The sequence below is a fragment of the Callospermophilus lateralis genome, chromosome 6, assembly GCF_048772815.1.
Source record: "Callospermophilus lateralis isolate mCalLat2 chromosome 6, mCalLat2.hap1, whole genome shotgun sequence".
NCBI classification, from domain to species: domain Eukaryota; kingdom Metazoa; phylum Chordata; class Mammalia; order Rodentia; family Sciuridae; genus Callospermophilus; species Callospermophilus lateralis.
Window position 1 is genome coordinate 3,724,446 of NC_135310.1, and position 27,877 is coordinate 3,752,322.

At 35.4% G+C, this 27,877-nt stretch overlaps 1 protein-coding gene across 2 annotated transcripts in view; it reads left to right on the top strand.

Annotated features, from left to right (window-relative positions):
• Positions 1 to 27,877, top strand: part of Pde10a (phosphodiesterase 10A) — a 263,627-nt gene that overhangs the window by 97,035 nt on the left and 138,715 nt on the right. For both annotated transcript variants that reach the window (XM_076858046.2, XM_076858047.1), the window contains exon 2: positions 25,887 to 26,015. In XM_076858046.2, the coding sequence (XP_076714161.1) occupies positions 25,887 to 26,015 (129 nt within the window). The remainder of the gene's footprint in view (positions 1 to 25,886; positions 26,016 to 27,877) is intronic.

Here is a 27,877-nt window from a genome sequence, read left to right on the forward strand (position 1 = left end):
TGTTCTCTTACTACATGGATTTAAAATGTTGAAGCAAAAAAAATATATAGATTAGTCAGTCTTATGTGAGAATATGATTTACTTTTCAAGTTTGCTGCATTGCATAGAAAATCATTTTCTAGTTTAAAATATGAATCCAAAATCTCACTAAGTTGAGCAATTAAATATGGCATGTAAACTTTAATGCACTATTAAACCAAGCAGATAAGATTCTAGGTTAATTGATAGAACCATAGAATTCTTTGAGTCTGATGAAAGCTTGTTAACCTTCCTCAGAAAAGGAACATACATTAAAGAAGATGATATTCCAGGGAGTAGCCTATGGGTGAGGTTCCTGCGACACTGCGAAGTTTACCCATGGAGGTTCAGAAGGCCTGGGTTGAGGAACTATACTAATACTTCTAGATCTGAAAGTACCTCTTTTTGACCCTTTCCTCTTTTCTATAAAATCAGAAATAATGCTTTTGTGTACTTGAAGAAGAAAATACTATCAGGAAGGCCTATTCAACTCTAAATTACAATTTAAATTAGGATATTTAATATTTGTGTTTTTGATAAGTAATCAGGAATTCATTACAGAGCATTAGAGAAATTAGTTTGGGAATGAATAAATCAAGATTAGATTTGTCATGCCATTCATGTTTACTGTGATTAGAATGAACAGTGAAAGAGAATTAAAATAAACCTTAGGAGTGACTCACCTGTATGAGGATTGCTTAGATCCAAGAGAATGTCTTCAGAGGACATCCCTTCATCAGTGTGCTAGGGCTGCCAGTACAGAGTAGTAGAACAGCATAAATGGATTGTCTCACATTTTTGGAAACCAGAATTCCAAGGTCAAGGTTGTTTACAGAGCTGCTTCCTTCTGAGGGCTAAAGGAGAACTTATTCCATGCTTCATTTGGTGTTTGTTGACTGCTGGAAGGATCTTCCTGATCTTAGCCTTCATTTTTATGTGGTGTTTCGCCTGTGTTCATGGCTGTTTCTTCTTGTTGAGTTCTTTTTGTAAGAATACCAGCCATATTGGAGTAGGCCCTCCCAACCACATCATAACCTCATCTGAAATAATTACATCTGCACCACCCTATTTATGAATGAGATCACATTCTGCTTCAATATATGAATTTTGGGGAGGTGATTTGTATTGCCATAGTTTCATTGGCCTTTCCTTTTAAGATTGTAAGATTCCTAAAGAATAGATGCCAAGGCATTTAAATCAACATTGTATCAATATCTTCAGTTGCATTTCTTGTAGCAAAGCTTCATAAGCAAACCAGCCTACCCTTTCTTATTTATTTTTGTCTATTCTCATTTTTCTAAAACCTCCATCTGTGAGAGATCAATAAAGTTTTTAATTCTTTTAGCAAACAGTTATTGAAACCAAGTTTTCTCAGCCTCAGCACTATTTACATTTCTCATGGATAATTCTTTGCCATGAAGGGCTTTTCTGTGCACTGTGGGATTTTGGCAGCATTCCTGGCTTCTATCCATGTGCCAATAGCACCCCCTCCCTTGTGACAGTCCAAACCCAAAGTGTTTCCAGATGTTGCCAAATATCCCTTGGAGGCAAAATCACTCCCAGCTGAGAGCTACTGATTTAAACTTCACCATACCACCTTCCTGCCAGATGCATGGGACTGCAGGTGTGGTGGTGACAGTCCCTGTCCTCAAGGAGCTCTTGGTCTGGCGATCTGGCAACTGTATGGCAGCAGGATCAGTGCAGGGCAGCAGGGGTTGTACAGAGTAAGGAAACCTGAGAGTAGGCTTGTGCTGCAGTGGTGGCAGGAGTGAGGGGAGGGGGACCAGGGAGTCTGGTGGCTACAAACAGGATCACTGCTTTCTTAAACTTCTTGAGGATATGTTGTTTATTAACTTCCCTTTGATATTCTATAGATGTTTTTCATCCTGTCTTAAATTGTAGTTTTAAAAACACTTATTCAAAGTCATCTTGAGGAAGAGCTAATATTAGTATCTGTGCTTTAATGTAAAATAGTTGGAGAATAGATACTGTTTGTCCTGATGATCTCCTTCATTCTTTTCTTTAAGCATGCAGATTTAATATCAGAATATTTTCTATTCTATCAGAAATTTATATCCAGTGCATGTAAATTTTGCTTCTATCTTTTGAACTGTTTTAAAGATAATTGTTTTAATTATTCAATAATATATACTACAGTGTGTCTAGTGAACTAATAATGACTGCCAGGCTACTCTAGTCATTTAGTTCTTATGGCCCAGGCCCTGAAACATGTGTTGACAGGGAATAGTTGCCTTTGCTGATGTTAACCTCAGAGAGCAATTAGAGTGCTTGTTGTTTTATTTCTTAATGCAGTTAGATCAGGAAGTTTTCTTATCTGGTATGTCAGTTGCACTCTAATAATCATTTAAATTTCAAACATTGAAATTTTGAAATAGTACACAGTGGCAGTGAAAAGTGGGGAAAAGGTGACTTTACATGTGATTTATAAAATGTAATTTTATACTTCCACGAAGCTTGGTATGTTGTGGAAATTTTTCTGGAGAATTGAAGTTAATATGATTGGTCTTCTATGACTTGATAGTGGTGAGATTGATAAATAATGATTATAGTTAGACAACTATTAAAAATAATACTACTCACGTTTTGTAGCACCATAGTTTTTTAGACTTAGTAAAAAATTTTTAGTTTTCTTTATTTTTTCAAATTATTTTTTATAGTGTTGGAGATTGAACCTGAGATACTCTACCAGTGAGCTATATCCCCAGACCTTTTACTTTGTTTTTTAATTTTGAGAGAGATTTTTGTGTAAACTGCTGAGGTTGCCCTTGAATTTACAGTCATTCTAAATCAGCCTCAGGAGTTGATGGGATTACAGGCATGTGCCAGTGCACCTTATTTATGATGTAGTTTTGTTTATTTTTTTCTTTCTCTTTTTTGGTACCAGGGATTGAACTCAGGGGCAGTTAACCACTGAGCCACATCCTCAGCCCTTTTTATATTTTTATTTAGAGAGGGTGTCACTAATGTTGAGGCTGGCTTTGAACTCATAGTCCTCCTGCCTCAGCCCCCCCAAGCAGCTGGGATTACAGGCATGTGCCATAGTGCCCAGCTATGATGTAGTTTTCTTATAAATAAAAGAGATATATGAGTTTTGACAATCCATAAAAATTTAGTTTTTTTAATTTATAGTTAAAGATAGGTGTCATAACTTAAGGTCTTATGTACTTGACATACGTTAATTTGTGTGACAGAAAAAAATGTAATGTTAGTGATTTTTTTTTTTTTATGGGGGAGTTGCACGGATTGAACCCTGGGTCTTTATCCACTGAACCACATCCCCATCCCTTTTTATATTTTATTCTGAGAAGGGCCTTGCTAAATTACTGAGGCTGTCCTTGAACTAATCCTCCTGTCTCCCAGGCTGCAAGGATAACAGGCGGTCCACCACCGCTGGCTTAATGCTTGCTACTCTTTTACAATAGTAAATACTATTCTTTTGTCCTTATTTCCCTTTGCTGATGTTTCCTTTTAGGCTCTTTTGGCCAAATTTCAAAGCCTTTTTTGATTTTAATCAAATCGTCTTTGAACCATATGCTTATGTATGTAAAAACTGGCTTACTTATTTTTAATTAAAAGTTTTATTAAAAGACTTTAGTATGTCATCCAACAAATAATTATTGGGTATTGATTATATGCCAGGCACCATTCTAGGCTGGGAATAGGAAGGTGAAGTAAAGCAAGCGAAAGTGATATGTTAGCAATATAAAATAGTTTCTGTATCTATGCCTCCACCTTTCCTTAGCTTCACTTTTCCTCTGTCAGCATAGGTCTAGAAATATTAAATGGAAAATTATAGAAAAAAATAATCAATACATTTTAAATAACTTATATTATGGTATATTGTTATAAAAATTTTCTTTTATTATTATTATTTTTTTCTCTTGTTATGCCTATTTATAAATTAAACTTTATCATAGGTATGCAAATATAGAAGAAAACACTGTACATGTAGAGGTCAGCAAGGTCCTTGGCTTCTGAAAATATCTTATAGTGTATCCCCTGAGAAGAAGGTGTGACTACTGTACACCAAAGGAAGAAAATAAGGAGGAGAAAAGTCATGTTTTTTTAAGAAGGACATTTGGCAAATTCAGAAAAGCTGACCAGTGGGACATCACTGAGGAAATGATAGTCACTTAAGACCTGAGAGGTACAAGGCAATGAGCCTTTGGCACTTCTAGAGCAAGAATTTCCCAGGTAAAGGATTCAAATGCATGTTCCCTGGGGCAGAGCTGTCTGTAAAGTGAGGAGGAGAGAAGGAGGGGAGGTAGAGAAGTGAGGGAAAACTGTGCGGCCATTTACTGTGGCCTCTAAGGTTATGTGGATGATGGAATATGACTCTGTTGGATGTCAGAAGCCTTTGCAAAACTGGCTCATGTTTTCACAGCATCACTTTGTGGCTTTATAGAGAATAGACTGAAGAGGGTGAAGAGTAGTCCCAGTGAAACCATTTAGCATTTAAAACTACTGAAATAGTATAGGTAAATAGAATGTGGCCTGAACTTGGTATTGAGTAACCAGACTGTAGATTTAATCCAAACAAGACTTAGAGGTTCAGAAATGAGAGTCTTGTGGATAACTTGAAAGATTTTGGCCTGAAAAAACAAAGAGAATGCAGTTCTTATGTACAAACATGATAGAGAATGAATAGAAGAAGGTTTTGGACAAGATTTACTTTAGAAATACATGAATTAAACAATTCTAGATAGAATGGCATACCATGAGGGCAAATAGACTGTCTCTGACAAAAATATGATTCGAATTACCATTTTTCAACTTTACAATGCTGCAGAAATGATATGCGTTCAGTGGAAATTGTATCAAATTTTGAATTTCCTTTCCCAGGCAGTATAATAATATTGTGATGTTGGGCAATGGCAGTGAGCTAGCTACACAATCCCTGTTGGCTACACAGTCACGAGGATATGCATTACAAGGGTAAATAACCAGTAGAACACATGGTTGCTAAGCTGTGATGTTGGTAGGTGAGGTGTATTAAATGCATTTTTCACTTACCAACTTACTATGGTTTATTGGAATATAAGTCCATTATGACTTGAGGGACATTTGTATTTCTAATTAATTTTCTTGTTAGATACAATAATGAACTTCACTCAGATATGTTTCTTCTTTGCTTTTCATGTTTAGAATTGTTTTGACTGTTCTAAGTCTTTTGAATCCATACACATTTTTGGAATAGATAATCAGTTTCTACCAAAAAAACAGCAGGGACTGTATTGAATCTGTAGAGCAACCGGGGAGAATAAACATTCCAACAACACTGAGTCTTGTAGTCCATTTCATGATATGTTTCTTCATTTAACTTTTCTTTAATTTGTGTTTGCATTGTTTTAGTTTTTATTGTATTATTATTAAACGTTTTTCAATTTATTTCTACATATTTTATGTTCTTTTTTTCTACATAAAAATTTCATTATTTCTACATATTCTAAGATTTTTTAAAATTATTTACTAGTGTTTGGAAATGAATTGATTCTTGTATATTTATTTGTATCCTGTGACCTTGCTTATTTGTTCTGCTATTTTATTTTACTTTATTTTTTTTGTAGATTCTTTAGGATTTTCTACCTGCCAGATAATGTATATTTATTTACAAATAAAGACTTATGATTTTTTCCTGAGAATTTTTTTCTTGCCTTCTTGTATTTGTTAGAACCTTTAGTAAAATATTGAATGGAAGTAGTGAAAGCAGACATCTTTGCCTTGTCTCTAGTCTTAGGAGGAAAGTATTAGCTTTTCACTGTGAAGTATGATATTTTCTGGGATTTTCCATAGCTGTCTTTTCTTTAAATCAAAAAGTCCCTTCTGTCTCTATTTTCCTGAGAATTTGTGTCACGAGTAAATATTATATTTTGTCTTCTTTTTCTGCATCTATTTGGAAGATTATAGAATATTTGTCCTTTGTTATATTAACATATTATATTTTGTTAATTGATTTTTAGGTGTTCAACAAACCTTGTATTCCTGGGATAAGCCCCTCTTATTTTTAATGTATTGTTGCATTTCATGTGTTAATATTTTGTAAGGACTTATGTTCTATCTATACTCATGAGAGATTCTTCTTTGGCATCAGGTAAAACTGGCCTCATGACATGAACTTATTTTTGGAAAGACTTCTGTGTATGGAATTAGTATTATTTTCTTCAAAACTATTTGTGATAATTCACTGGGAGAAAATCATGTGCTTTTTAAAAAGTACTGATTTTCAGTGATACTGTTGACTGGCTGATCTCAGTCACACTTCCTGGGTTTACCCTCTGTGTACCTGCTATGTCTGCTAACTGAACCTTTGATGTCACTATCTTTTATTACTTATTATCACTCAATTAGATATTTTAACATTTTCTTTATTAATTTTTATATATGACAGCAGAATGCATTACAATTCATATTACACATATAGAGCACAATTTTTCATATCTCTAGTTGTATAAAAAATATATTCACACCAATTCGTGTCTTCTTACTTGTACTTTGGAAAATGATGTCCATCACACTCCACCGTTTTATCTAACTGCCTGCCCCCCTCCCTTCCTCTTCTAACCCTCTGCCCTATCTAAAGTTCATCTACTCTTCCCATGCTCCCCCTCCCTACCTCACTATGAATCAGCCTCCTTATAGCAGAGAAAACATTCAGCATTTGTTTTTTTGGGATTAGCTAACTTCACTTAGTATTATTTTCTCCAGCTTCATCCATTTACCTGCAAATGCCATGATTTTATTCTCTTTTATTGCTGAGTAATATTCCATTGTGTATATACGCCACTTTTTATCCATTCATCTATTGAGGGGCATCTAGGTTGGTTCTATAGTTTAGCTATTGTGAATTGTGCTGCTATAAACATTGAAGTGGCTATGTCCCTGTAGTATGCTGTTTTAAGTCCTTTGGGTATAGAACTAGGAGAGGGATAGCTGGGTCAAATGGTGGTTTCCATTCCCAGTTTTCCAAGAAATCTCCATACTGCTTTCCATATTGGCTGCACTAATTTGCAGTCCCACCAACAGTGTATGAGTTCCTTTCCCCCACATCGTTGCCAACATTTATTGTTGTTTGTATTCGTAACAGCTGCCATTCTGACAGGAGTGAGATGATATCTTAGAGTAGTTTTGATTTGCAGTTCTCTAACTGCTAGAGATGATGCACATTTTTTCATATATTTGTTGATTGATTATATATCCTCTTCTGAGAAGTATCTGTTCAGGTCATTGGCCCATTTATTGGTTGGGTTATTTGTTTTTTTGGTGTTTAGCTTTTTGAGTTCTTTATATACCCTACAGATTAGTGCTCTATCTAATGTGTGAGGGGTAAAAATTTGCTCCCAAGATATAGGTTCTCTATTCACCTAGGAAGATTGTTTCTTTTGATGAGAAGAAACTTTTAGTTTGAATCTATACCATTTATTGATTCTTGATTGTAATTCTTGTGCTATAGGAGTCTTATTAAGGAAGTTGGGACCTAATCCCACATGATGGAGATTAGAGCCTACTTTTTCTTCTACTAGAAGACTTTGATTTTATTCCTACGTCCTTGATTCATTTTGAATTGAGTTTTGTGCATGGTGAGAGATAGGGGTTTAATTTCATTTTGTTTCATATGAATTTCCAGTTTTCCTACCATTTATTCAACAGGCTGTGTTTTTATCCAATGCATGTTTTTGTCACCTTTGTCATACTATAAGATAATTGTAATTTTGTGGGTTATTCTCTGTGTTTTCTATCTTGTACCATTGGTCTACCAATCTGTTTTAGTGCCAATACCATGCTGTTTTGTTATATTGTTCTGCAGTATAGTTTCAGGTCTGGTATAGTGATGCCAACTGCTTTACTCTTCCTGCTAAGGATTGCTTTAGCTATTCTGGGTCTCTTATTTTTCAAGATGAATTTCATGACTGCTTTTTCTATTTTGATGAGGAATGCCAATAGGATTTTGATTGGAATTGCATTAAGTCTGTATAGTGCTTTTGGTAGTATGGTCATTTTGATAATATTAATTCTGCCTATCCAAGAGCAAGGTAGATCTTTCTTCTAAGGTCTTCTTTAATTTTTTTCTTAATAATTCTATAGTTTTGTTTTTGTAGATGTCTTTCACCTCTTTTGTTAGGTTGATTCCCAAGTATTCTGTTTTTTTTAAGACTATTATAAATGGGGTAGTATTCCTGATTTCCCTTTCAGATCATTTGTCAGTGATGTACAGAAATGCCTTTGGTTTATAAGTGTTCATTTTATATTCTGCTAGTTTGCTGAATTCATTTACTAGTTCTAGAACTTTTCTTGTGGAATTTTTTTGGGTCTTGTAGATATAGAATCATCGACAAATAGTGCTAATTTGAGTTCTTCTTTACCTATCTGTATCCCTTTATTTTTTTTTTTTGTCTGTGTAATTGCTCAGGCCAGTGTTTCAAGAACTATGTTAGATAAAAGTGGTGAAACAGGGCATCCCTGCCTTGTTCGAGTTTTTAGAGGGAATGCCTTCAATTTTTCTCCATTTAGAATGATTTTGGCCTGGGGCTTAGCTTAGATAGCCTTTACAATGTTGAGATATGTTTCCTGCTATACCTAATTTTTCTAGTGTTTTGAACATGAAGGGGTGCTGTATTTTTTCAAATGCTTTCTCTGCATCTTAGTGAGATGATCATATGATTCTTATCTTTGAGTCTATTGATGTAATGAATTACACTTATTGATTTCCATATGTTGAGCCAACCTTGCGTCCCTGGGATGAATCCCACATGATCGTGGTGCACTATCTTTTTGATATGTTTTTGTATTTGATTTGCCAGAATTTTTTTTTAATTTAATTTTCTTTTTTTCTTTTTTCTTTTATTTTATTTATTTTTTATTGGTTATTCAAAACATTACAAAGATTGCAGAATCACATCGGTTACACATCCACATTTTTACATAATACCATAATAGTAACTGTTGTATTCTGCTACCTTTCCTATCCTCTACTATCCCCCCTCCCCTCCCCTCCCATCTTCTCTCTCTACCCTATCTACTGTAATTCATTTCTCTCCTTATTTTTTTCCCATTCCCCTCACAAACTCTTATATGTAATTTTGTATAACAATGAGGGTCTCCTTCCATTTCCATGCAATTTCCCTTTTCTCTCCCTTTCCCTCCCACTTCATGACTCTGCTTAATGTTAATCTTTTCCTCCTGCTCTTCATCCCTGCTCTGTTCTTGGTTGCTCTCAATATATCAAAGAAGACATTTGGCATTTGTTTTTTAGGGATTGGATTTGCCAGAATTTTATTGAGGAGTTTTGCATCTAAGTTCATTAGAGATATTGGTCTGAAGTTTTCTTTCTTTGATGTGTCTTTGCCTGGTTTTGGAATCAGGGTAATATTGGCCTCATAGAATGAGTTTGGAAGTGCTCCCTCTTTTTCTATTTCCTGAAATATATTGAAGAGTTTTGGCATTAGTTCTTCTTTAAAGGTCTTGTAGAACTTGGCAGTGTATCTTTCTGGTGCTGGGCTTTTCTTGGTTGGTAGGCTTCTGATGGTGTCTTCTATTCCGTCACTTGATACTGGTCTGTTTAAATTGTGTATATCATCCTGATTCAATTTGGGCAAATCACATGACTTAAGAAATTTGTCGATGCCTTCAATATCTTCTATTTCATGGGAGTACAGTTTTCAAAATAATTTCTTATTATCCTCTGTATTTCTGTAGTGTCTAGGTTATTACCTTTTTCATGACGTATATTAGTAATTTGAGTTTTCTCCTTCTTCTTGTTAACGTAGCTAAGGGTCTATTTACTTTGTCAAAGAACTAACTTTTTGTTTTTCAATTTGTTCAATTTTTTTTTTTATTTTGAGTTCATTGATTTCAGCTCTAATTTTAATTGTTTTCTAGCTTCTAGTTCTTTTGGTGTTGATTTGTTCTTCTTTTTCTAAGGCTTTGACTTGTAATGTTATGTCATTTATTTGTTGACTTTTTCTTCTTTTAAGGAATGAACTCCATGCAATGAATTTTCCTCTTAATATTGCTTTCATAGTCTCCCAGAGATTTCTATATGTTGTGTCCATGTTCTCATTTACCTCTAAAATTTTTTTAATCTCCTCCTTGAAGTGTTCTGTAACCCATTGTTTATTCAGTAGCATATTATTTAGTCTCCAGGTGTTGGAATAATTTTTATTTTTATTTCATCATTGATTTCTAATTTCATTCCATTATGATCTGATAAAATGCAGGGTAGTATCTCTACTTTTTTGGATTTGTTAAAAGTTGCTTTGTGGCATACTATGTAGTCTATTTTATAGAAGGATTTATGTGCTGCTGAGAAGAAAGTGTATTCACTTGATGAAGGATGAAATATTCTATATATGTCCAGTTAAATCAAAGTTATTGATTGTATTATTGAGTTCTATAGTTTCTTTGTTCAGCTTTTGTTTGGAAGATCTATCCAGTCCTGAGAGGGCTGTGTTAAAGTCACCCAATATTAATGCTTTCTTGTCAAATTTTGACTCTTGAACTTGAAAAGAATTTGCTTGATGAACATAGATGCTCTGTTGTTTGAGACATATATATGTATTTATAATTGTTATGACTTGCTGGTATATGGTTCCCTTGGGCAGTATGTAATGTCCATCTTTATCCCTTTTGCTTAGCTTTGACTTGAAGTCTACTTTATTTGATACGAGGATGTAAACCCCTGCTTGCTTCTGTAGTCCATGGAGTGGTATGATTTTTCCCAATCTTTCACTTTGAGTCTGTGTATGTCTTATTAGATGAGTCTCTTGGAGGCAGCATATTATTGGGTCTTTTTTTTTTTTTTTTTTTAATCTACTCTGCTAGCCTGTGTCACTTGATTGGTGCTTTTAGGCCATTAACATTCAGGGTTATTATTGAGATATGGTTTGTATTTGTTTATTTTTGTTATTTAACTTGTTTTCTTCTTTGATTAGTTTTTCCTTTAGGGTTCTAACTGCCTCTGCTGATTTTCATTATTGTTTTTTGTTTTCTCTTCCTGGAATATTTTGCCAAGGATGTTTTGTAATGCCGGTTTTCTAGCTGTAAATTCTTTTAACTTTTGTTTATCATTGAAGGTTTTTTATTTCATCAGCAAATCTAAAGCCTAATTTTGCTGGACACAAGATTCTTTCAGAGCTTGATCATGTTGTTCCAGGATCTTCTAGCTTTCAGGGTCTGTGTTGAAAAATCTTGCGTTATCCTAGTTGGTTCCCCCCTTTTTGTAATCTGATTCCTTTCTCTTGTGGCTTTTAATATTCTCTCCTTATCTGTAGTAGGGCATTTTCATTATAATGTGCCTTGGTGTGGATCTATTGTGATTTTTGTACATTTGGCATCCTATAGGCTTCTTGAATTTGGTTTTCCAATTCATTCTTCATGTTTGGAAAGTTTTCTGATATTATTTCATTGAAGAGATTGTTCATTTCTTTGGTTTGGAACTCTATGCCTTCCTCTATTTCAATGACTTAAATTTGGTCCCATATTTCTTGAATGTTCTGCTCATGGTTTCTTACCATTATCTACTATGTGGTCAACATTCTTTTCAAGATTATATATTTTGTCTTCATGTCTGATGTCCTATTTTCCAAGTGGTTTACTCTGTTGGTGATACTTTCATTTGAACTTTTAATTTGGTTTATTGTTTCTTTCATTTCAAGGATTTCTGGGTTTTTTTGAACCTTTATCTACCTGTTCAAGTGATCTTTTGCTTCCTGTATTTGTTTATGTAGCTCCTTGTCAAAACGATCTTTTGTTGTCTGTATTTGCTCTCTTATATCATCCTTCAATTCACAGAACATTTTAATCATGTACACCCTGAACTCCTTCTCTGTCATTTCTTCTGCTGTGGTTGCCATGGATTCTAATAATGTGGTATCTTGATTTGTTTGGGCACCGTCTCCCGTTGTCTTTTCATGTTGCTTGTGTGTCTTCCCTTCTATCTCTGTGGGTCCGGGGTGTTATTGTTTTTACCCTGTAGGGTGTAGTGCTCCTGTAGGGTTCCAATACCTCTCCTTTGTGGGAAAGGACAACATTAACAGATCCCAATATCAACAATATAACAATTATGAACAGTTAATTGCTATTAAGATGTTTATAGTTTGGTTACAATGTACAGAAATGTTGAATTTGTTTATTTTCTATAAGTAGGTTTGTAAAAGGTTTACTTCCTGACAGTGGATAATGAACTCTGGGGGTGAGGTGTAGGATGATATGCTGAGGAGGTAGGATGTGAGGTTGTAGGGTTAATATATCTTAGGAAGTGTGAAAGGAAACCTAATGAGGAGGTTAGTAGCAAGAGAAGAGACAGGAAGTAATTTTGGATAGACAATTGTGTGGGAAGACAGTAGAGTACAGAAAACAAAAGAAAAATAAAGGATGTTAAATAGTAAAAATTTCAGGGAAAAAGAAAAAGAAAAAAAAAAAAGGCATATACAACATACCTATAGTACATTATTCAGATGTCCCAATCCTCAAAATCCTAATGCATGCAAAGTTCTTGATTTCACATATGTTGGGTATGTGAGAGTGGGAGGAGAGAGTTAAAGAAGAAAAGGAGAAAAAAAAATTCTTGAAGGAAGAAACCAGGATTGTTGGTAGTTTTAGAGATTAGTATCTTTCCTGCTTCCTTTCCTATACAATAGGTGTGGTTGTCTGTTGTTAGCTACTATCTCTGCCCTCAGGATGGTGAAGGTAACCAGGGTGGGAAGGCTGGTCCTGGTGCAGGGCGCCTGGACATGCCCAGTTCCTGGTCTGTTAGTCTTTAAACTTTTGCCCCGTTTCTCTCTCCCTTAGCAGTTAGTTTCTAATTGAGGGACCCCTCTCACCAGGGCTCCTGTGGGCAGCACCCGGGTTGCACTGCACACCGGTCCAACTGAGAGCTGTTTTATGTTGGGCAGAAACTGTGCTGGATTACCACCATGGGTGGAGGTGGGGTTTGGAAACCAGGTACCTAGTCAGCTGGAGTTCCAATCTGGGAGCTGCCCCCACCAAACATGGTGACGAAGGTGAGCCAAATTGGAGGCAGTTTGCTTCCAGCATGGGGGTGTCAGGTGGGGTAGGGGGAGCAGGGTGATGGCATTGTGCGATGTGTTCAGAGATGAGCTCCGTGACATTCATACTGCAGCTTTGGCTGCCTTCAGAGTCTGTGAGATGACCTCAGGTGCAGGTAGATTACCGTGTAGGGAACTATAGTAGTAACTGTGGAGTGGACTCCCCAGATGGAGGTAACCCGAGGAGCCTCTTGTTGGTAGATGGGGGTCCACAGAGGAGTAGCAGAGATTCTGTGGGTAGGTAGCAGCTGAGTGTCCTGTGTGGGAGCAGAGTGGTGTCTGCAGTGGTGCTGACAGGTGATCCTGCTAGGGTGCTCATGAGGCCTTCCTGGGCTAGAACTTCTGGAGTCAGGTGTCAGGAGTCAGGAGTCCTACTCGAACACTAAGGCCCAGAGCCAGGCTTAGGGGCACAGCGCTGGTGATTTCTTCACAAGAGCATCTGTGTAGGGGTCCTCTATTACTCTCAGAGAAGCACTATTCCCACTAGTTGAGACCCGGGTCACGGAGCACCACAGATTGCTGCCTCCCTTTGGCCTGCCATCTTGGAATCACAGTATTTTAACATTTTATTCTTTAAAAAGTTTAGATTTACATTATCTGCTAATACTTTGCCATTCATTGCTGTTTAAAATTTAAGCAAATTGAAATACTTAAAAAAAAACCATTATTGTAGCACAAATTGAAGCAATTTAAGATGCTTAGATTGAGAATCTCTGCTTTCTGGTCTTGTGTGCTGTCATGGAACTGACTTCTTAACATTCATGTGCATCTCTTTTGGGCAACCTGCTTTTGGTCTCTGGGGTGTTATAGGAGATGGACACAGCCTCCCAGGACTTTCCCAACTGCTCAGTGTGCTCACTGGGAATCCCATACCTACTGCCTCCTGTGCTGTGGTGACTGTATCACTCCATGTTTGGGTGCTGATGTGTAATTTGGAGAAGAGAGATGTCATATCCTGAGTTGTGCATCCTTGCACCATTTTTTTTCAACTTTAATGTTTGTTGGCAGATTTTTTTCAAAACTGGTTAAGGGTAACATAGTTATATTGTGTTTTTTTATTAATTGGATTAACAATAAAATCCAACATGGAAAGATTTTTTAATTTTCTGCTGCCTCATAACAAAACACCATAAATTTAGTGACTTAAAATAACACCTGTTTATTGCCTTCCTGCTATATAGAACAACAGTCTGGTCTCATGCGACTAGTTTTAAGACTAAAATTAAAGTGTCATCCATACTTAGTTCTCATCTGGAGGCTCTGGGGAAAGCTCTGCTTTCAAACTCATTCCTGTCATTTCATTGGGAGAATTTGGGTTAAAGACTGAGGGTCCCTGTTTACTTACTAGCTGTCACTGGGATCTCTTTTTAGCTCCCAGGCTTTGCTGCATTTCTTGGCATGCTACTGTATCTTCAAGCCAACAATGACTCTTCAAGTCTTTCTTATACCTCAAATCTCAGGTTTCTTTTCCTATAAGCAGGAGAATACTGTTTGTTATTAAAGTGTCTATGTGATTAGATCAGGCTCAGTTGGATATCTCTAAGACCACTTTGAAGGACAGGATGTTCTATTAAGGGAGTAAAATCCATCCTCACCATAGTTTTGAGGGTTATGGAAAATGTAGAAACCAGGAGAAGTTTTAGGGAGCTGTTTTAGAATTCAGCCTCTCACAAAAGGCTGTTCTTGTTTTATTTGTATCTGTAGTTTTGAATCTTGATGATATTTATAAAGAGGGGATTGATTTGAAAGTCTTACTGTACAATTCAGGTAATAAGACATACTCATGCTTGTTTTTAATTTCTAGGATGACTTTCTTATGGGACAGTGTATAGTATAATTTTGTTTATCATTTTTAAAAATGTAGTACAGAACAAAGATGGGAATTAACATTTTCTTTGCCATATTGGTTGCAATGCAGAATTTCTGGAAGATTTCATTCATTTGCACATCTTCAGTTTTTAAAAAATCAATATGAATGACTTTTACATGTATTCCTCCTATTTTATTCTTTTGAGCTGCAAATTTAAAATTCCTACATTTTACTCTAAGTCACCAGGCAGATGTCCCATAGAAATGGTATTTCAGCAGATCCCAAACCAAAGTCGCTTTCTTTTCCATGAATCATTTCCTACCTCTTATATTTTAAATCCTGTTCTGTCGTTACTGTCACCACTCAAGGTAGAGACTGTGCAGTCCTTCATCATTGTCTTTAAATGTTTCCAGTTCCTATTGGCTAGGGTTGCCCTGCATTGAGAGCATTTTTAAAGTTGGTAAGGTTAGGGTTATTGTTATGTTATTGAGTATCAGTTACATAGATATGCCTGGTTCACAATAGGCATTTATTGAGTGAATGAAATAATTTCAACATTCAGAATTAGTCATGTGAGCCATACTTTGTTCTGTTAATGTGTTCCTGTCAAATTTAGAATGTGGTTGTGGATCTATTTCTTTACTCATCTTCATTTCTTTTAGTTTTCTGATTCATCTTAAAGTACAATATAATGCTTGATATGTAGATATACTTTAATAATATTTTAAATGAATTACATTGAATTTGAAAAGTATAAATAGTACTATTTTAGAGGAATTCTAAAAAAATAACATTTCTGAATGAACTTATAAAGAAGGTATTTTTTAGCAAAGAAAAAAGTATGACTTTAGCTCGTTCTGAGAAGACATATATATTTTGATTATTTTTTTCAAATCTGTCAGTCATGGATTTTAAAAACCCCTTTTGTACAGGGAAAAAGGTTTGGTTTATAGAAATGCCTGATATTTGCGACTCACATATTTCACTTTTAGGGCATTATTTTAAAACTTTGAGTAAATAAAAATGTAGATACATTATTTTGGCAGGGTATAAAACGGCCATTAAAAATTAAAATTACAGTTGTTGTTCTGTTTGTCTTATCTAAATTCATTTCTGAAACAGTGGCTATGGAAGTTATAATGATTCTGTCATATATTTATTATATCAGTCTCTTTGTGGGGATTCTTCTCTTCATTCTTCCCCTCCACCCCCCAAAAAAGATTTAATTATATCACATAAAACATGTTTTCTTTCCTATGTAAAAGATTTTAGTGTGTCCTTAAAACAATGCATTTGACTCTATGGTTTATTTCGTGGGAGTGTTTAACAGAATTTTTTTTTTTTTTTTTTTTAATTTTCAGTGCTTCACTGAAAATTCCAGTGGTTAGTGACAGACTGTAAATTCCTGTTGTTATTTGAAATATGGAAGACTATTCTAGATTTCCAGGCAAGGTTGTTCTTGTCCTTTGGGCGCTGAAATATTTGTTCACCCTTCTATGGTATGTTTTGTGGCTAAGGGGCAGAAGGTATTTACTTAGCATTAGGCTCATTTGCATTTCATGGCTGTCGTCTAGCATTTGAGAAATAACTTTCACTTTCAGGTGACTAGATTTAATCTTAATCATTTGGTTAATAGTAGACTATGTGGATCATGTTAATAACATATATTCTACCTGTTCCTAATTTCTGACTACTTGTGTCTTTGCTCTATATTAACTATCCCAGCTTGAAAATCATTTGAACAATGTTACCATCATCTAAACAGGGAACTTTAGTTCATTCCAGCTGTCTTAAAGGCAAAAGTCTTAGGCTTTGTTGGATCGCTTCCATTTTTACCCCTTATTTTTTTCCCTTTCTGGGTAATCTCCTTTAATTCATTAATAAATTTGTCTGAGAATAGTTCTCAGGTTTGCTTGTAGATTCACCTTCAGATTTGTCCCCCAATATTTGCCTAATTGGTTGGATCCAGTCTTGGATACCTGTCCCTGTGTGGTCCTGTTCTTCCTTTTTTTTTTGGCAGTACTGAGGATTCTGGGGATTGAATCCAGAGGCACTCAGCTGATGAACTGCACAGCCATTTTTATCTGTTATTTTGGGAAAGGGTGCCTCTGGAATAGCTGAGGTTAAAGGCATGTACTGCCATGCCTGGTTTCCACTTGGTTTCTCTGAGGTGACTTTGAGGTACACATTCTGATTAACATGGTGATTAGACAGACAGTTTCAGGATTTGACAAGTATCATCTTATGCACTCATGGATGTATCTGAAGCATTAACTATTCTGAAATAAAACTAAATGAAATGTTCCTAAATGTGGGCAAATAAGAGGCTTGAAAAGTCGTATGATATTTAAACAGTAGCATGACATTTTCTAACAGGCAGTTCTTACAATCTTAAATCTCATATTTCTTGACATAAATGTGTTCATTATTTTGGTGAAGATGGGTATTATTGAAATAATTACTCATTAATCACTTAGTTTAGATCTTTGCATGTATTATAACCCTATGGAGTAATTACTGTTATGAGTCTCCTATTTTTATACAAGGACAATGAAGCTTAGAGTGTTACTTGACTCCCCAAGTAACTTAAAGTCAATGCCTGTAGTTGAGTGTGATTCTGGTTACTCAGAGCCCTGGGTCTCCCACCAGGTCACTGTAGATTTGGAACTATGTTTGAGCTGAAGAAATTGGGATTACGCATCTGAACGTCTCACCTCACTGTGGAAGTGCAGCTGTGAGCCACAGAAATGTCAATTGTGGTGATCTTAAGCTTATTCTTAATAGTTTTGCTTGAAATGATTGTTTTCATCTTTATATAACTTTGAGCAGTTAAGGTTTATAGTTGGATTTCTCAGTTAAAAAAAAAACTTTCATTGATGTCCTCAGCTGGGAAAAAAACAGTTAATTTCACTTTGGTTCAGAAAGGGATCAGTATGGGACTTACTTTCTGACAAATGCAAACTATGAATGTTGGAAACAATGTCTTCTCAGCGAAGGTTCCCCAAGGCTGTTAATTCACATGAGATTATTGATTAGTTAGGTCAGAAGACTGCTAGTACATTAAACCAAGGCTTAGCAAATGTCTGCTTTTTAGATTAGAGGCAAACCTCCTTTCAGGGAATGTACCTGGTTAGAAAGATATTATTAAAGTATTAAGGTGATTTTATATATATATATACACACATACATACATATACATACACACACACACACACACACACATGGGAGGTAAGGATAATTATAATAAGGCATTTATATTTATTTTGCATCCTGTTTTTCCTCTTTGGTCAAAAAGAATGGTAGCAGTGTTTATGGAGTTTAACAAAGTCTACAGAAATCTCTTATTCCTTCATTTCCATTATATCTTCATAGTCATTTATATCTGTCATGTAATAATCTTTCATTGCAATAAAAGACTTTGCTGTTTTAAATACAACCCCCCAAAATGAAATTTAGAGCCTATTAATCTCTTCCCTTTTCTGATAAGTGGTTAGAAGGAACTTCTGTATAAATCCATGGTCATAAACTGTGTATAGGTGTATGTGTGTGTGTGTGTTTTACTGGGGATTTAACCTAGGTGCACTCTACCACTTAGCTATGCCCCAGTCCTTTTTATTTTTATTTGAGACAGTTTCTTGCTTTGTTGCTGAGACTGGCCTTGAACTTGAGGTTTTTCTGTTTGAGACTCCCAAATTGCTGGGATCACAGGTGTGCATCACTGTGTCAGGTAGCCATAACTTTAATGTAAAGGGTGATGTGTAATACATAGGAATGTATTTGCAGAATTGGTGTAGTGTTATATGCAGGCTCAGAGAATGTGCTTTAGGACCTGGGATTACTGATGAGTATATCTGTGATCTTGTAGAAGTGGGCAGTTTCTAGCAAACATATCCCTACTACTTCTTCCCAATTTTCTCTGAAATCACAAGAGACAATGACTTACTCATTGATGAATTTACTTAATGATGATAGTCCTGGTGTTGGTGGGGGGGCCGGAATCACTCCTAAGTTTGGTAGTTTTCTAGGACTCACAGGTTTCAGCGTATGGTTGTGTTCATGACTAAGATCTATCACAGTAAAAGTATAGTGAGGAGAGGGAAAGGCACACTGGCAGAAGTCCAGGGGAGAGCTGGCTTGAGCTTCCAGGAGTTCTTTGTGGAGTCCTTCAGACATGCTTTTCCCCCAACAGCTTGTATAAAGTGTCGTTACAGGGAAGCGTGTTAGAGGCTTGCTACCCAGGCTTTTATTTGGGGGCTAGTCAAGCGGACAGGTTCCACAGTTTCAGACACTCAGAGGAAAAGCAGGTGTGAATAGGCCGTGTTGTTTGCGTGGTGCCTTTAGTTAGCCGTGGCATGGGAACTCTCCCAGAGCCAAATTCCCAGATGCTAGGAGGGCCAGCAGGGGAAGATCCTTTCTACAGAGAGGCAGCCGAGGCTGCTAGGTTAATTCCTTTCTGCATAATGCTTAGGCCCTGTGCTATGTGGAGAATGAGGCAGATCAGTTTTGCCTTCACAGAGTTTCTAGTCTAGTTGGAGCCACTGAAGTTCTATTAGTGCCTACTCAGTAAATAGGAGGTTTCACCTGGTGATGAGTGAGCCAACACACGGGGGCAGTGTACAGAGCAGAACAGTGCAACAAGGCTTCCAGGTGCAGTGTGCAGTTAGTAAAGGGGCCTCTCAGGTGAAGGGGGGGAAGGGAACTGGCAGCCAAGACCTTGACGGGGAGGGCAAAGATGAAGGGAACATGGGAGGAAGTGAGGTCATTTCTATTGACTCTTCCTTTCTGTACTAAATTAGACTTATTTTCATGATAAGCCTTGTGAGTTCGGGGAGTTTTCTGCACAATATTTCTTTCTGTCTAATTTACCAAAGTGTAAGATTTAGCAGTCACATTTTTAAATTTATAACTTGAGGTTAAAAGTGTAAAGTAAAATTCCAAATTGAAGGTAACACTAATAGCAAAGTCATAATAATAATCTAAGACAAGAGAAACAGTGGAAAAACAATAGTCAGTTTGGGTTTATGAAATAACCCCTGGGCTTGCATCTTTGTTCCAGTCCTGATTGTTGTTCTTGTGGCCAATAGAAAATTAATTCAATTATGTAGTGACTCTGCTTCATTTTCTTATTTTATACCTGAAACTATAATTCAGGGTTTGTCAAATGTTTGTTACATTTCCTGTTTGCCCGATGCATGAAACTTGTTAATTTTTTTTAATTTATACATGACAGTGGAATGCATTACAATTCTTATTGCACATATAGAGCACAATTTTTCATATCTCTGATTGTATACATAGTATATTCACACCAATTTGTGTCTTCATACCTGTACTTTGGATAATAATGATCATCATATTCCACCATCATTATAACCCCTCCCTTCCCCTCCAACCCCTCTGCCCTATCTGGAGTTCATCTATTCCTCCCATGCTTCTGCTCCCGATACATGATACTTTGTGGCTTAACTGAGCTAGTGTGTGTGATGTGTGTAGCATGGTATCTTTTACATATGTAGGAAACGCTACAGTAAGGCCATCTGCTGCTAAGGATTGTTTGTTAATAACAAATGCTGTTAGCTGTTCTATGTTTTTGGTAGGGAAGTGGCTTAAATAGTTGGAGTATAGATGCTAAGAAAGTAAATATTCCTAAAGAGAAGGTGTAAAAAGTTGGATTTTGGGATTCTAAAGGCAAACAATTGATTTAAAAATTATTCCTCTGTAATCTTCATTAGCTTCTGGATAATGGAAGGTTTATATAGATGCACATATATGTGTGTTCCTAGAAGAACAACTACATGTCATTTAGGGGAATACACATGTGTACATATACACAGATTAGTAAGAACACTGCTGTTAAGCAGTGTGACAGTCCAGGATTGCTTAGTATGGCACACGATACTTGTGTTTGACAGATTTTGTGTTAATGTGCTAAAATAATTTATCTTGCAGTATATACTAAGAAAATTTACTTCTTCTGATATTCATTTTGGAACTCTCTTGAAATTAATAAGAATTTTAAAGTAATCTGTATATACACTCAGCTCTGAGGATTGTGGAGACTGTGAGGATCTCACAGGCTGCCAAGAGTTTGAAGTCCCTGGGTCTCTTCTCACTGGAAACCAAGTATAGGAGCTTTGCCATATTGGAGGGAGCATTTTATAGCTACAGAATTTTTTTTTTCTTAAACATCTGTTTGAAGTTGTACTGTTATCTGGTTTCCTAAAATATTAATTATTAATTCCTGGGTTCATACATGACAAAAGCAAAGCAAAAACAAATAAACCAAAATTTTCTAACCTGTTTTATTTAGTAACATCCAGATTAAGCAGCAATAATGCCCACAGAAATCTTGTATCAAACTAAATCTTTGTACTCTGTCATCTGCTCCTCATTGGGCATGAATTTTAGCTACACACAGTTCAGCTGTTCTTTTACAATTGTACATGGAATTTTTAAAAATCTACTTAAGAATTAGACTAAATCTTTAAAAAGGTGAAAATGATTTTACTTACTGCTCATACCTAGACTAGATAGAGGGAATTATAAAATTGAGAATATTGGTGTGGTAAATCAGAGAAAGGGTTATTAATCATGTATTCCTTAGAATTAAAAAATAAGGTTTATTGTAATCCAACTGAATTTAGCTATAGTGAGATAATGGGAATTTAACTTTCTCCCTTTTTCTGTGACAGGGCATGGGAACAGAGAGCTTGAGGATATGACACTTACTTTGACATGACACCTACTTCTTAACCTTAAGAATTATCTTAAGGTTAAGAAGACCTGGGTGAAGGTAGTGTAAAGGGCCTATGAAATGGAAGTTTGGGGACCAGGGTGCAGGTGCCTCCATGTTAAAGGGAGAGCATGCTAGACTTCTGCCATGTGTTCTGACTGCTTCTTTAATACCACAGAAAAGAAGGATTCTTCTCCATAGTCAGGATAGTAGAGTTACCAATTGAAAACTACTGCTTTTCCTTTTTCCAACAATGTGTCTTTTAGTATCTATAAGTTAATCTTTTAAATTTATCCTCAGAATTATTTAAAACAATAATTCTCTAGCCTCTGATTTGATAGTTATTCTTAAAAAGAACTTTTATGGATAATCAGATACAATACTTAGAAACAATAAGTGCTTCAGTATTTATAGATCTCTTTTATCAGAATAATAAATTGTTATGGTAACAGGTTTTTAATCATTGGCTGCTCCAAGTTTATCTTACGTATTTTCTCGCTGTGTCCTAAAATCAGGTATAGGCTGAAGCTTTTTGAGCTCTGATTTGAAATCACAAGTCAAAAATCCCACTTAACCTCCTGTAACAGGATGCAGTTAAAATACAGGCATATTAAAATACTGTAGAACATTATTTTTAGGCTGTGTGTATTTAAAGTGTATATGAAACATAAATGTGTTTCATGTTTTGAATTAGGTTTTATCCCAATATATCTCATTATGTGTATGAAAATATTTCAAAATCTGAAAACAAAATTGAAATTCAAACCTTTCTGTTTTCAAGCATTTTGAATGAGGAATACGCTACCTGAATTGGAGACCAAAAACTGTGGGCTGCATGTTCTGCTTGATACTTGGATATTGTTAGCTCCAGGCTCTGTCTACTAATATAACAAGACAAAGTTTATATGTGTCCTAATTGTATATATATGTGTATATCTACCAATATAATATTAAACCAGCATCTGTGAAGTCACACGTGAGTTTGTATTGATATTTCCAAATATGTTACCATGTGGATCAATCTCAATTTCTCTTCCTGTCCTGGTATGTATACTGTCCGAATTGTTAGATCTTCCCCACTGGGCTAACAGCCTTAGCCACTAGAGCACAGAGCTTATGTATAGGTTTTTGTTTGTTTGTTTGTTTTTGCATTTGGTCTTACAGACTCTGCTCATTCCCAGAGTTATGTTGATCAATACCTTATCCCTTCTATTCCCTTCAGTGAGATTGTTTCCTACATTTGTAGTACCTTTAGATTTTTTTTTGTAAGATTCTGTTTTCTATCCCTGATCTTGAAAGTGATTTTAAAAGTTTGTGCATATTATACATATTATAGTTTAGTCTTTGTGCTGTGAAGTTTTATGGGTTTTGACAAATGGCTTAGTTAAGTCTCATATTCACTATTACAGTACAATATGAAATATTTTTATCACCCTAAAATATTCTTGTGTTGCATCCATTCAGTCTTTCTCCCTTCTCCTTGAAACTTTGCAAATATTGATTGTTTACTATCTCTGTAGTTCAGCTTTGTTTTTTGTTTTTTTTTTTAGGTACCAGGGATTGAACTCAGTGGCACTTGACTACTAAACCACATCCCCAGTCCTATTTTGCATTTTATTTAGAGATAGGGTCTCGCTGAGTTGCTTAGTTTCTCACTTTTTTCTGAGACTGACTTTGAACTCACAATCCTGTTTTAGCCTCCCGAAGTGCTTGGATTACAGGCATGTGCCGCCCACATGTCCTGCTAGGACCTGTTAGCCTTTTTAGAATGTGTGTAGTTGCAATTATGTAATATGTAGACTGCAAGCCTGGATGTTTTTCCTCCTAACAATATGTATTTAAGACCCCTATGTCATTTCATGACTTGTTAGCTGTTTTCTTTTTTATTGCCTGATCACAGTTATATAGACCTACCACAGTTTGTGTAGATGCTTATTAGAGGACAGCTTGGATGCTTTCAGATTTAGTTGATTATGAATAAAGCTGTCCATAAACATTCTCAAACAGGGTTTCATGTGGGCATGAGTCTTTGTATCAGTTGAATATTGCCTAGTATGATCAGGTATTGTTGTGTGATTGTTAGGGAATACAGAAAGATGATATTCAACTTAGTGAGGAACTTCCAAATAGTCTCCTAAAGTAATTGTTACATTTTTTCCTTCTTATCAGCAACAGATGAGAATTGTTGCTCTATGTCCACATAACAGTTACTCCTTTCAGTTTTTTAGATGTCAGCCATTGTAATAAGTCAGTAGTAGAATCTTTTTCTTGTTTTAACTTCCACTAATGGCAAATGAGTTATCTTTTTGTACCTTTGTTTGTCATGTGTTTATTTTCTTTGGTGAGTTGTCTATTTAGACTTTTGGCTCATTTTTAAATTGTGCTGTTTTCTTCTTGTTTTTAGTTTTCAGTTCTTTGTATGTTTTGGATGCAAGTCTTTTATCAGATATTTAACTTGACAATAGGACTCTATGATAATGCATTGAGAGGAAAGGAGATGACAAGGAAAGATGTGTTAGTTATGATGAAACTCCCACCTTAGATTTATGAGAAATTGGGGAGTAAAAGAAACAGAAAAATAGTAATTGAGAGTTAAATCTCTTTGGGGAAGAAGTGGGAAGATGATTCCTTTAGTTTTGACCAAGATGTTCCATCTTGAGGTGATACAAGAGTACCCAAGCCCAGGAGATGGGAGGAAGGGAGACTCCAGCACACACTGTAGTGTCATCATCATGGACTGTTGAGGAGGAAGCAGAAATCAAGGTCAATTACAATGTTAGGATACCAACTAAGGTGATGTGCCATGAAGGTTGCAGAGGGAGGTGTCAAGGAGTTAAGCGTGGAATATGTTCAACTGTGGCAGACACAGTCAAGACAATGTGACATGTGCATTGTTTTCTTGAAGGTCAGGTAGGTGAACAGCCTTTTGTATCTAGGCACACAACTTGCTTCACCAGGCAAGCACATTCTTATGTAATTAATCTCTTGTCCTTGGTATCTTGTAGAATTCTCAAACTGAATTTTACTGTGTCACACGAATTGAATCATTAGTGTGCTCTTTTGCCCTGGGTAAAACATAGATGGTTCATGTTTTTCTTTCCTCTATTCCAGTGTTCAGGGAGGTGTGGAGGTTGGGTGTGGAAACTAGCTACTGACTGTGCTGAAAGAAATCCTTTGCCTTCTCAGAGATACCATTCTATTGCAGAATCCTAACAGTTGTGACTTTAATTCCCAGCAGAATTAATCAACACATATGAATTCTGTCTGTTTGGGAAACATACAGCCTACTCTGGAGTCATCAAGTCATGCTTCCTTTCCTCTTCTGCTGTCTTGAAGCACAATTTTCCATTGCCCTTTTCACCAAAATGTCCCTAAAGACAGTCATTTATTGAAACAATCCACAGAGAAGTTGTAGTATTAAAAAACAGTTATCCTCACTAAGAATAATTTATTCATATCCTATGTGTGTTTGGGATTAATTTGAAAACATGTAGTTTTATATGTTCAATATGAAAACATGTATGAGTATTTTGTTTGAGAATCTTATGTATATTCAGCTGTTATCTGTGATTGTGAAAATTATTTCAGTGAAACTCACTCTGTACATAGAATATAAAAATTATTCTGAATTGCATGTTGGTTGTACCGTTGAGTTTAGTGCTCATGAGAAAAAAGAAGGAATTTGTGGTGAAAGGCACTAAAAGATAGAATATATTCACTAAACTTTTCTCAGCACCTATAATGGTTCAGTGCTAGGTTCTCCTCTTTGTTTCTATTGCTAGGCATATTGAATCTGAGATAATTATTCACTGAAAAAACAAATATATCTTAAGGCTTCACGTACCACACTAGAGCACAACATTGGTTCATGGAGAGCACTAAAACTTACTGTTAGAAAATAGCCGTGTAGCATGATATCTTTTAAAACCACTCAAGTTCCAACTTAAGATTCTTCTTGACTGGATTTTAATGTGATATCTTATAGAAATGCTGTTTTAACCATTTCAAATGTACAGTTCAGTGATATTAATTTTATTCATGATGCTGTGCAGTCATCACCCACATACTTCCAAAGCTTTGCTTTAATGCCAAACAGAAACACTCTATTCATTAAGCAAAAATCTCCCCATTCCAGTGTTTGCCAACCCTATCTGCAATAGGTTAGAGGTTACTGGATCTTAGCATGATGTCATTTACTGTCTATTTCATGTATATGAAGATGTCATATAGGTAAATTTTGTTCTTCTCAATTCTTTTACAGGTTTGACAGATGAAAAAGTGAAGGCGTATCTTTCTCTTCACCCCCAGGTATTAGATGAGTTTGTGTCTGAAAGTGTCAGTGCAGAGACTGTAGAAAAATGGCTGAAGAGGAAAAACAACAAAATAGAAGGTAAGATCTCATTCAGACTGAATGTGGATTAATTTTAAACAACTTTTTCCAGCTCTTTATAACATAAGAACAAGCATTTAATACATTCCAGAAAGCAAAATATAGGCTCATGTTAGTATTTTGATTCTGTCAATTTTATTCTGTTTAAAAAGATGAAGTTGTTAGAATGAGAAGAAATGAATAGTAAAGATTGATTCTTGACTTCAGCACACACACACTCACGTATCCCTAGAGGAGGAGACTGGGGTCCCATCATCCCCTCAGAGGCCTGCCCCTAGTGATATAAGAACCTGCTGGTAGGCCCCATCTTTTAAAGGTCCACAGTAACTCCCAACACCACCACCTTGGGGGGACCAAGCCTTGAAAACAAGATTTTTAGAGAACATTACCTGTATTCAAACCATAAAAATTATTAATAAAGATAAGAAAATATTATTTATAGATATTTCATAGGTATATTCACATTATTGCATTTTATCAAAAAAAGTCTTAAATTTTGTATATGCTGAGTTGGAAAAGAAGAATTGGTTTGTTTTCTTTCACAGTTATAAACTCCAATAGAACATTTATCCTTATGAAATTTTCAGTAGTAAAATAACTTTTTGATCTAAACTATAGAAAAGAGAGTAAGAGTTGAAAAGTCACTATTTTAAATTTTGGATTTCTGGAATTCCAAACACTCTGTACTTTTAATTCTATGCAAAGATTTCTACAGGATGGTTCCTTTGATATGTTGTTCTTTTAGTCTCTAAAATACAGTTTTTAAAAATTAATTTAAAAAGTCTTTGAAATTGCCAGGTATTGAAGCCAGGGCCTCCTGCATTTATAGGCAAGTGCTCTACCAATGAGCCCTCAAAATGGCTCTCTTTTTAATACAGAGACTCCTTGGGATTCAGGTATATTTATGAGAAAAAAAATAGGCTCTAAAGGAATGTGAGGTCAAATCTGTTCTCCTGAAATTGAATAAATATTCATATATTTTATTTAACAATTGTACATATTTGCATTTGTATTAAATATATTTATTTTTGGCCAAATATGGCTTCTCTTTTTTATAAATGTTTTGTAGTGGTAATTGTATCTGTACAATTTTGATTATATGAGTAACTTCTATATTAAAAACAAAAAATAACATTTGTTTTAGAAATTTTATTACTGTATCAAAGATGCTATAGTACAAAAGTGATTGCTTAACAATGTTATGGTATTATAAGTACAGAAAATGTTTTGTAATTTTCTTATACATTTTTTGGCTTTCCTTCTGAAATATGAATTAGTTTTAAAAGTAAGTGTGTTTGTGTGTGTGTGTGAATGTGTGTGTGTGTTTTGAATGTGAATGTATGTGTGAATTGAGAGGAAGAAAGAGGAACGAAAATAAGAGACAGGCATTGTCTTCTCAAAACAATTATAGCCTTTAATATCAAGAATAAAGCTTGACATAGCATATTTCATTATTGCAAGCCTCAGACAAGTTGCACCAGTTTGAGATATTTGGCACTTTCAAAATGGGATTTAGCTTTGCCAAAGACACATCCTAAAGTTGCAAATTTCAATTTGCTTTTCAACGAGGGACAATAATTTAGTGCCAAGCATACATAATATGGAATTGAATATGAAATTGAATCTAGGTCTTAGAAAATTAAAAAATTAATTTTAGTGTTACCATATAAGTAACTCTTAATTTTTTGTAGGTATTTAAATGTGTCATTTCCTATCTCTAAACTCTTTCCTATAATCATCAAATCATACTTTAAACCATTTAATATATATACTGAGGGGTTAAACGGTCATTAAGCATAGTAACATGTAACTGAAATAGTTGGTTTTACATTTTCTCAGTTATCTTCCCCTCCCATAAAGAG